The sequence below is a fragment of the Schistocerca gregaria genome, chromosome 3 (genome assembly GCF_023897955.1).
Source record: "Schistocerca gregaria isolate iqSchGreg1 chromosome 3, iqSchGreg1.2, whole genome shotgun sequence".
Classification (NCBI taxonomy): domain Eukaryota; kingdom Metazoa; phylum Arthropoda; class Insecta; order Orthoptera; family Acrididae; genus Schistocerca; species Schistocerca gregaria.
In genome coordinates this window covers 881,194,139-881,205,076 of record NC_064922.1, presented here as the reverse complement: position 1 = coordinate 881,205,076, position 10,938 = coordinate 881,194,139, and the positions used below count along the sequence as shown (strand labels likewise).

At 34.8% G+C, this 10,938-nt stretch overlaps 1 protein-coding gene across 1 annotated transcript in view; it reads right to left on the bottom strand.

Moving 5' to 3' along the window:
* Window positions 1–7,169, bottom strand: part of LOC126355161 (uncharacterized) — a 24,966-nt gene extending 17,797 nt beyond the window's left edge. Inside the window, exon 1 of the mRNA XM_050005369.1 lies at window positions 6,913–7,169. Within this exon, the coding sequence (XP_049861326.1) occupies window positions 6,913–7,011 (99 nt within the window). The 5' untranslated portion in view covers window positions 7,012–7,169. The remainder of the gene's footprint in view (window positions 1–6,912) is intronic.
* Window positions 7,170–10,938: the final 3,769 nt, after the last annotated feature.

Sequence of the window (10,938 nt, the reverse complement as noted above, 5' to 3'; positions counted from 1 at the left end):
TTGTAACAACTATTTTGCTATCTTTGCAACCTGGTCACATTCTGCTGTTTTCATCACCTTCAAAAACCTGTTGGATCTTTGTTTCTTCACTTATACCCACTCCTTTCTTCTTTCCTAAAACTGGAAGAATGCCTTGCTCTTCCATATATTTTCAGGTTAGTTTGCCCAATGATGAGAAACATTGAATTCAGGAACTATTTTTCTCTTGACCATGAATCAGGGAACAAACTTATTTAACTTTTACCTCTTTAGATGCCACTGAACATTTAGTTTTTGATTTCTTTATTAAGCTCAAATATTCAGCATCAGATGATGCTGGTGGTAAGTTTTCCTCATCTTTAGAAGTAATGTTGGTATCTGTATTATTAAAGCACGATTGATTCAAAGTCTTCTCATTTGGTCTGAAATTTGTTGTACCTTATTTTCAATAGGTGCTTTTCTTTTTCTGCTACTTAATTTTATTATTTTTGAAGCAGGAGACATCTAACTTAGAACAAGCAAAATCCACTATGCTAACAACTTCCTCATTTAGGAATATAAATGTCATTAACAAGGTTACATGATTCTGGTTCTGGATTCACAACAAATATTATTGAGTAACAATTTGGGCACAGGGAATTTCCATGAATCACATTACATTTCACTTGTGAAGCTGTCATAACAAGGACAAATTCCCCGAAACCTTTAGTAATAGGCTTTTTATGAACTTTAAGTGTATCACAGCACTTTCTTCCAAAAACGTCGTCGTACTTCAGAATATATTTCTTCTTATGAATCTCACACACTGATGTTACAAAAGAACTTACTCGAAACTTAAACAAAGTTTGTCTAACTTCATTGAAGTCATTGACTTTTTCCAAGTTTTATCGAACTGAACCATAAACTGTTTTGTGATACATTTCACTTGCTATCTGTCCAACAGAGCACTGTTCATCCATGTTATTGCATTCCAGTTAATCTCTAAAATTACAAATTACACACGGAACAAAGCACGTAACACATTCTACACTCTAAGTATGTACATCCACTCTAACAGATGTTTCAGAACAGACTGACTACAACAATAGCGCAGCAAGCAATAATGTACTATTTCATTGACAATAAACCTAAACTTAAATGGGCATTTTCATTACCACAGAAAAAAGCAAAAGCTCCTATTATTTAATATTGTATTATTAAAAATAAACAAGCAAAATGAATATTTGGTGATAGTGTTAACTAAATATATGACAAACAATGAAACAATAAACCATTTACATAGGCAACAGCCATAAGATCAGTTGTAGAGTAATGTGAATTATTTCCTCTTTTCAAAAATTCGTATCTTTGTTCACAGTCAGATATCAATGTTGAAATTTTTACAGTATGTTGGTATCATATAGGTGTACAAACAGTGCAAAAATAATTTTTATATTCAGTCCCACCTGAGATAACTTTACAAAAACTGAAAATTTTCAAATTTCAATAATTGATAAAAAAAAATTAAGGAATCAGCTGTAAGCATTGCTCTATAAAAGGCTAGTAGTGTATGACATCTAACTATAGGAAAAAATAGACTCTCATAAATCAATCCTTGTTTGTTATTTATGGGCCTAAAAAGTGGATTTTTGAAAATTTGGATAGCAAACTTTGGAGGTCATTTTGACTGCTTATTTTGGAATTTAGGGTATTTTGTGAAATAGACAATGTTGTAGAGCACACTTTTCTAAAAACAAGTGTGTCATTTGCAAAGTTTTAACTTAACCCAGTGCAGAGATTCAAATTTTCGCTAATGCCTTCAGACAGAAAAATCTGTTGTGCACCTACAAATAAATATGGCCACCATTCAGTAAAGGTGCAAGATAAATTATTTTAAAAAAGTGTTTTGAACTTCTCAAATATAGGGCACTCACACATAAAAAATTAAAATATCTAAAAATGGTCAAGCAACCATCACTGGACCAGTTCATATGGATTGACCCTGTAACAACACGACCAGAATGAGAGGATTCACCAGTGCCACCACACAAAGGACCATTTACAAAATCCAGATTGCTGTAGTGGGATGCAGGGTGGCCTTCTGAAAAAGCACATTGCTTTTGCGCCAGGACAGAAAGTAATGCTGCAAACTGTAGTGCACACAGCGTGGTGTAGTGGTTAGCATTGCTTGCTAACATGCTGCAAATCGCCAATTCAAACCCAACCACCAACCAATATTTGTCATTCCTGGATAGTTCTTGTAATATGTTTGAAATGTTTGTATATCTGGAATATTCTATGGTTATATAAACACTAACGTTCTCAAATATTCTATGTTTGTACAGACAACTGCACTCTCCATCCAGGAGAGGAGTTTTGTCATGGCTACATGTTGGTGTCAGTAATAAACTGACTTCCGTTCTAGCTGTTGTGCTTCACTGATGACTCTCGACACCCCTAACTAAAATTTTAAGTGATTATAATTATAAACGAATCAGTTTCAAATGACAGTATTAAAAATGTTCACGTTAATTCTATTTTTAACATTACTACTTACAATATATGTAATTTATAACAATTACATTTTCTATCTTGAATAGAACACAGCTCTCCTCTGAAAATTGGCAAGTTCTTCGTTATTTTAGGATATTCAACAATATTAAGCACATTACGAATGGGAACTGGGAAAATATCCTCTCATTTGAGCCAGTGGAACGGCAGTAAAGATCCTAATGGATGCATAAATTTTACAGTATCATGTTCTGTTCTTGGTTGAATGACTACCCCAAAAACCATGGACTTCAGCATTTACAAGCTACATACCTTGATGGGATCAAATTCTCTTCTCTTGCAAAAGACACCAATTTATTCCTTAAATTATATTTCACAGTGGGCTCCATGTGTTCCCTAAACAATGTAATTACTAAGGTGTGGGAACTTCTGGTTCCAGGAAGTGCTTGAAGTTAAGCAAGGTCAGAAAGTGGCCAATTTACAGAATTTTCTAAAGTAAAATAAAACTTTTGTGATGTTAACATCACAAAACTGAAACAGCAGGTAGTATTTGGCTTCCTAAGGATAGTCGTAAAATTCTGTTTGTGATTTCTTTCAACCATCCTTCCTATACCGTAATACTCAATTTTGCCATGGCTAACTGCAAAAAAATGACCATGCAGCACTAAGAGTTGATGAAGAGATACTAATTTTATAAAAGCAAGTTCAGTTTTTTACTGGCCAAAACAATCACTAAAACAATTGATTTTTTAAACATATCTGAGTTGTTTCTTTAATGAATCCAGTTACAGTTTCTTGCAATTTGCGGAAAAACAGACTATCTTTATAAACTTTCACCTTCAGTTAATCAGATTATATAACAAGATGTACAGTGCAAGAGCCAGATCTCCAATGAAATTGTAGGGGGTACAGTATTCAGGACAGTGATTATGTATGACAATTAACACTTCGTACAATTCCATATGTATACATTTTATTGTCTTACAAGGTACAAAGCATGCTGTCACAAACAGAGTGAATGAACTGCAGGTGCAGAGAGATTAGTTGAGCTACCTCAGGACAGCTATATTGTTTCAGGCAACTCTACAGTTAAGGCCCCACAGAATCATTAATTTAAACCATAGACAGTGAAAGAGTTATTTCCTCTGAAGTCCACCGATACTGTGGCAACATTTACATCAGATGATTTTTTTTTTTTTTGAATGGTTGTATAACATTCTGATTGAGACTTGACAGTGTAAGAATGTGGAACAACTCTTTCCCCCCAATTTAGACAAAAGATCCTCAATAAAGTTAGCAATATTTGTAGTATGTGTGATCATGTGCATTCTGACAGCTGAAATCTTTTCACAAAAATCAATGGTTTCATCTTAATTTCAGTTTCCAATTTTTTTTGGAATGCTGTTTTTAAGATATGCCAGGTTATCATCTACATCACTTTGTACCATTAAAAAGTAAAGCTGTCATCAGTCCAAAGACTGGGTTGAACATCACACAATGCTTTACTAGGTAAGGTCCTGCTGGAGATGGTACCCCACTGTCTTCTTCTGGCCTTTGAACTGACTTGCCCACACATCTATAGGGAAAAATAGTTCAACATGGACTCCAAGGTGGATTGTAACTAAGCACTTTTCACTTCAACAAACGCTGCCAGAAGTGAAAGAAATGATTTAGCACCTGCTATAATACAGCATTTGGAGCGAAGTGAACCCACCATGGTAGAAACTACTTTTAGTTTCTGGATATTTGCTTATAAATTTTGATGAATTTCACATAAATTACATAAAATCAAACATTTTCTTGTAAAAGCCATGTATTGAAATCCCCCTTGCATTTTTCAATTGGTGCAGATGTAAAAATTTGGCTTCATCACCAGGCAATTTGTGACTACAACCATATTTTCTGCGTTCACATCAATTGGCTTCATCAACTCAACCAAACTGTCACCAACCAACCTAACGTAGACCTCAGGCTGTACTACAGACCAGTCCGTCACCACAACCAAGATTTCAGGGAGGAAGGAGGAGGGGGGGGGGAGGGAGAGGGGGGGGGACAGAGAGAGTCCAACATGTAACTTTAGCCTATTTTCTTACACACTGCTTTTACTGTGTGGTTTCAAAACTGAATAAATACTGTGCAAATTGTCAGAAATTACCTGTTTTCTTTCGCTCTACTTTTTCTCTGTGCTTCCAACATCTTACCTAGGCTGTTCAAGAGTTTGATAAAAAATTATTATTAAGTCAATTACTAAACAATTCATTCAATCTTTTCAGACTTTGATATGCTACTTGTGCAGAATATTCCTGAATTTTTTATTTCCTACTGGGCCTGGCCAGTGAGGCAGGGACTGCCAGAAACTGAATGTCTCTTAATCAAAAGAGCTGTTTTTAATAACATGTTACCAAACAAAGTTAAGATATTGACAGGGGATACATTTTAAAAGTTGAGTCAAGCATGTGTTATCCAAAAATGCCTTGTAACTTTATACTTAACTGAAAATGCATGTGCATGTAAAATTATGCATTACAAGCAACAAGCTGAAATTGAAATAGCTTATCTCCCATGTACATGGTTCCTCGTCAATGAGCATGTGAATATCCCAACAAAATATATAGCACGCAAATATTCCAATATGTGGCCTTTCAGTTTATTATTCAATTGAAAACAGAACCCAACATAACCTTATACTAATTTACACACTCTTCAGGACCTTTTCCATCATTCAACTGGCCTGAATCAGAAGATATTTGCCTATTTCCCATTCCTCACAAACTTGCTGTTGTTGGACATCCTAAATCAACTAAGAACTTATCAGTTTTCAGAGTAGTATATGCTCTCTATTCAGAAAATTAAAGTTTATAATATAAATTGTGTGTACTGTATGTAGCCACGTTTAAAAAACTGAATTAACTGGAGCTTGTTTTAAATACTGTTGGCCGAGACCATTTCTACTTTAATCACTCAAAATTTCAATTGGGTAAAAAGTATATAATTCAAGGCCCTTGAACTTTCAATGTTTTATTTTAGGTTCTCAAGAAATATTGGGTGGAAAAATGAAAAGTGGGTTACTATATCTTTCCCTTTGTGTGATGTATGTAATGGTGAATAATGTTTTTTTACAAAACAAAGTACAAAAATTATAGTATAAGAGCAGTCAAATGAAAACGAGACAGATGGGAGAAAAACAAACTACATATTATTTCAAAAGTGACTGCCTTAACTGCTAATACATTTATCCCACTGTGAGATCAGTTGGTCAATGCCTTCATGGAACAATATTTGCAGTTGGCTAAGAAACCATGATTGCACACAGGAATGCACCTCTTCGCCCACAGCAAATCAACAGCCACCAATTACTTTCTTCAGGGGTCTCAAAAGATAAGGAAGTAGCACTGGAAGAGAAGGGGGCTGTATGAGGGATATCTAAATGTTTCCCAGTGGAACTTCTGCAGTATAATTAAAACAACCACAACAACATGCGTACTGATATTACCCTGCAACAGAATGATGCAATCTGTCATCCAGCTGTTCAATGACTTTCTGGAACAGTGCCATAATTTATGCACAGTGGAACATGGACATTTTGCAAAAACTGAAACCCACCGTACAGTCCAAATGCGGAGGAATGTTGACAGATAGCATCAGTCCGTTGCATAAATCATGCCTCAAGTTGCCAAGGTTGTTTTGACTATTTCATAGAAGTTTTGCTGGAAAGTCCTAACACATCCCTTATCCAGTCCCCATCTATCTCCATACGTTTGCAACCCTGAAGAAAGACATTCGCGGTTGTCTATTTGTTTGAACGAGTACAATTATGGCAACATATATGTAAACACGAAATTTGACATAATTGGATGATAAATAAGAGATGATGGGTGAGTTTCCCCAGATGACTTGACAAGGAATGAGCCATACAAGAAAATTAAATTGAAGGAATACTTGCAGCCAAACTCGTAATGTAAACGTAATATTAAAATTGGAATGACAGTAACAGCACTTTTAAGGTGTATGTGTAAGGGACGTGATAATGCAATTTATGCATTAGAAACGAATCTTACAAAACTGTGGGCGTGCTACAATGCCGACGACTTTACGAAATATGTGAAAGTTGCGCCATATCCACAATGTTGTGACTTTCATTTACATTTATGAAACTGTCCTACCATGCAGCGACGAAAGACCGATTTAACATAATTTGGGTATATATTACTTTTAAATCAAGACGTTCATACCTCTGCAATGCAGACAATATACATTTGATATTAACAAAATGAAGTGACGCTGTTCAAAATTTCTTGTCCAGTGATTCTGAATACAAATCGACAACAATAAAATAAGTGGGCCTTGAAGTACAGGCTTAAAAATTATTGCAGTATTTGTAATTAAAATAGCAACATATTGCACCCCTTATAAACCAAATACAATTAAGTGCACGAAACTTACATTTCCCGATATGCCTTTCTGAACATAGTACATGGCAACTGTAGGAACAGTCATAGCACCCACAATTATAGCAAAAGAAGGTATTATTTCATACCACATCTCCACAACACTGCTTATTTACCCAACCGAGTCCCAAGCCACAATTCCACAGGCGACTATCGATTAACGTATCCCTCTTTGGTCGAGCTATAACAGTAGTGCGAAACCTGGACTACAGAAATATCTATAGAATAAACATCCGGATGCGCAGAACAAGAATTTTATCATCGTCATCTGCAGCTCGAGTCACGTGATTTTGGGACGCCGCATTTTAACACTTATAGCGCTTAGCGTATTTTGTGTGTTATTACTTCCCTGCTACGGATAGATCACCTTCAGAAGTGCAGTGAAACATTGTGTACGCGTTTTACACAGATCTTAACAATTTTATACCAGAAACTGAAGATGCAAAGAGCAATACTTTTTCGCTATAATATCATAGTTCAGATTCAACTTTATTTGTGCTATTTCGCTAACTGGTTAAGAAGTGACAGACAATAATTTTTTAAAAGTTTTCCATTGCATTTATTCATTTGGTCGCATCTCTGTTCTAATTAATTACATTACAATAACACTGTATACAACGTCGAAGTGTCACGAAAAATAAACACATCTCGAACTATGAAATTTTTACAGTGACTTGCACCACCTGCTTGTCCAACTGTTTTCTGTATTTACTATTCTGCTTTTAATATGCAAGTAAAATACTTATAACATTTTTTTGCCCTCTTATCAGAAAAGTAAAACTATACAATAATCATAAAAAATAAAAAGTACAAGGTCAATGTTCAAATTTTGGAGTAATAAACAAAATGACAGTCAACATCATATTTTTTTAGCTTTTCTATTGCTCTGATGCATAATGACGAATCTGTTCTTAATTAAGTTACAATGAAACTGTATAACAAACTGTCGCGTGCAAAAATATTTAGATACACACAAAGGTTTGTGAATCTGCTTAAATGGAAGGAAATTAGTCGGACTGTCTGCATAGGACCATAGCAACACTATGTATACATTGGATGGCAGTTTACTCAAACACACTTCCAAATTGGTCTACCACTTGTCTCGTAAACACATGGCCATCAAATATTTGAGATTATCTCTACAATACAAGACATTATAAAAACGTATCTCAATATTTTTAGCATATAAAATGCCTCATATAAATATGACATTTACGGTTATACATTTTTAAATATACATATGCAAAGTAACTGGTCTTTCTTTCACATACCTCTCTTTACACCCTCAGCAATCGCAAAACTGCACTATAGCTGTTATTAAAACTTAAACGTGCAAAAACGCATATAAAATGGGTAATGGGAACTGTATGGAGCGGACTGGATGGCTTTTTAGGTTAAAGGCTCTTGTGAAACTATAGAAAGAGTGTCAGTCGAAAAGGATGCATGACAAATGTTGATGCTATAGCACACTACAAGAAATACTGCAAAATATTAAAGACTGTAATACGGATGTCAAAGCAAATATATTACAAGAAAAAGATAGTCATATCAGATAACAAAATGAATACAATATGGGATATAGTGAAGGAGGAGATCGGTAGAACCAGACATGAAGAGGAAAAAATAGCATTAAGAGTAAATGATGCATTGGTGACAAATGTGTATAGTGTTGCAGAACTTTTTAACAAACATTTTATAACCGTTACAGAAAAGATGAGGTTCTCAGGTACGGTAGACGCTCCAATGGAATACCTCAGACCAGACATTTCAAGTAACTTCCATAATATAAATTTGACCCTCACTACCACAATAGAAATAATGTCCATCAAAAAATCTTTAAAATCAAAAACATTTAGTGGGTATGATGAGATGTCAACAGTTAATTAAAGAAGTGATATATTAAGCTATCTGTGTAACCAGTCGTTTATCAGTGGAATATTTCCTGAATGGTTGAAACATGCTGAAGTTACGGCACTGTTTAAGAAAGGAGATAAAGAAATAGCATCAAATTTCTGTCCAGTTTCACTGTTGCCAGCATTCTCAAAAATTTTAGAAAAAGTAATGTACAGTCGGCTTTATAACCATCTTATCTCAAATAGCATACTGTCAAAGTCACCATTTGGATTTCTAAAAGGTTCTGATATTGCTAAGGCTATCTACACTTACAGGGAAAATGTGTTTAATTCATTAGACAAAAAATTGCAGGCAACTGGTATATTTTGTGATATGTCAAAGGCATTTGACTGTGTAAATCACAATATCCTTTTAAGTAAATTAGAATATTATAGTTTAATAGGAAATGCTGTAAAGTGGTTCAAATCTTATACATCTGGTAAGAAACAAAGGGAGTTATCAGGAAAGAGACATGTATCAAGCTATCAGGCATCATCCAACGGCGAACTACTTACATGTGGGGTCCCACAAGGTTCCATTATGGGGCTCTTACTTTTTCTTGTATATATATATATATATATATCAATGACCTTCCAATAGTAACATTATCAGATGCCAAGTTCGTTTTGTTTGGCGATTATACAAACATTGCAATAAATAGCAAAACAAGTTTAGTCTTAGAAAGATCACCTAACAAAATATTTGTGGATAATAATCACTGGTTCCTAGCCAATTCTTTGTCACTTAACTTTGAAAAAAACACACTACATGCAGTTCAGAACTTGTAAGGGGTGTCCCACGAGTATACGTCTGACATATGATGACAAGAAGATAGATGAAGTGGACAATGTTAAATTCTTGGGATTACAGGTCGATAATAAATTCAACTGGGAGGAGCACACCACAGAACTGCTGAAGCGTCTTAACAAATCTCTTTGCAATGCGAATTTTGTCAGATGTAGGGGATATAAAAATGAAAATCTGGCATACTACGCTTACTTTCATGCCTTAATGTCATATGGGATTATTTCTTGGGCTAATTCATCAAGCCAAGCTAAAGTTTTCTGGGCACAAAAACGTGTGGTAAGAGTTATATGTGGTGTGAACTCAAGAACATCCTGCAGAAGCCTGTTTAGGGAACTAGGGATATTAACTACTGCTTCCCAATATATTTATTCCTTAATGAAATTTGTCATTAAAATATATCACTTTTTCAAATCAACAGCCCAGTTTATAGAATCAATACTAGAAATAAGAATAATCTTCACAAGTATTTAAAGTCACTTCGTCTTCTACAAAAAGGTGTGCATTATTTAGGAACAGTGTTTGTAAAATGAGTCTTTCATATAGTGTTCATTAAAAAATGACGATCATTCCACTTGGGACCTGTGGAATGGTACATTAGCGTATTTGTTTTAGTTGTAAATATTTCTCATGTATTGTTGTTTTTCTGAGATGTTTCACATCCTGGAGGACCTCATCACTACGGATCAATTGGATTGAAAGTAAATCTAATGTAATATAATCCAAACAAACACGGGAAAGTAGACCTAGAAACAATTAGTCCTGTAGATGTAAATTGTCATAGCTGTGTTGCAAAAGAAAAGGAACTCCAAGCGCTAATAGAAAGCACTAAAGCTCAAATCGTATCGACATGGAAAGCTAGCGATAAGTTCAGCCAAAATTTTTACGAAGGACCTATAAGTGTTCAGAAAGTATAGCTTAAACACAGTTGGTGCTGCAGTGTTTCTTGCTATCAGATGTAGTTACCTTGTAGTAAAATCGAAGTACATGGTTTCTTTGAGTTAGGATGATACGAGTCATACTTTATAACGGGAATGAAATAATAATTAGTTCCTTTTACCGACCACCAGACCTCAGATGATACAGTTATCGAACAATTCAAAGAAAAATTGAATCACATTTCAAACTGATAACCCACTCAAACAATTATAGTTGGTGGTGACTTCAATCTACCCTAAACATGTTGGTGGAAATACGTGTTTAAAGACGCAGGTAAGCATAACATGTCCTCCAAAAATCGTTTTGAATGCGTTCTCAAAAAATTTTGACCAATTAGTTCACGAAACCATTAGAAGTGTAAATGGTTACAAGAACATACTTGATC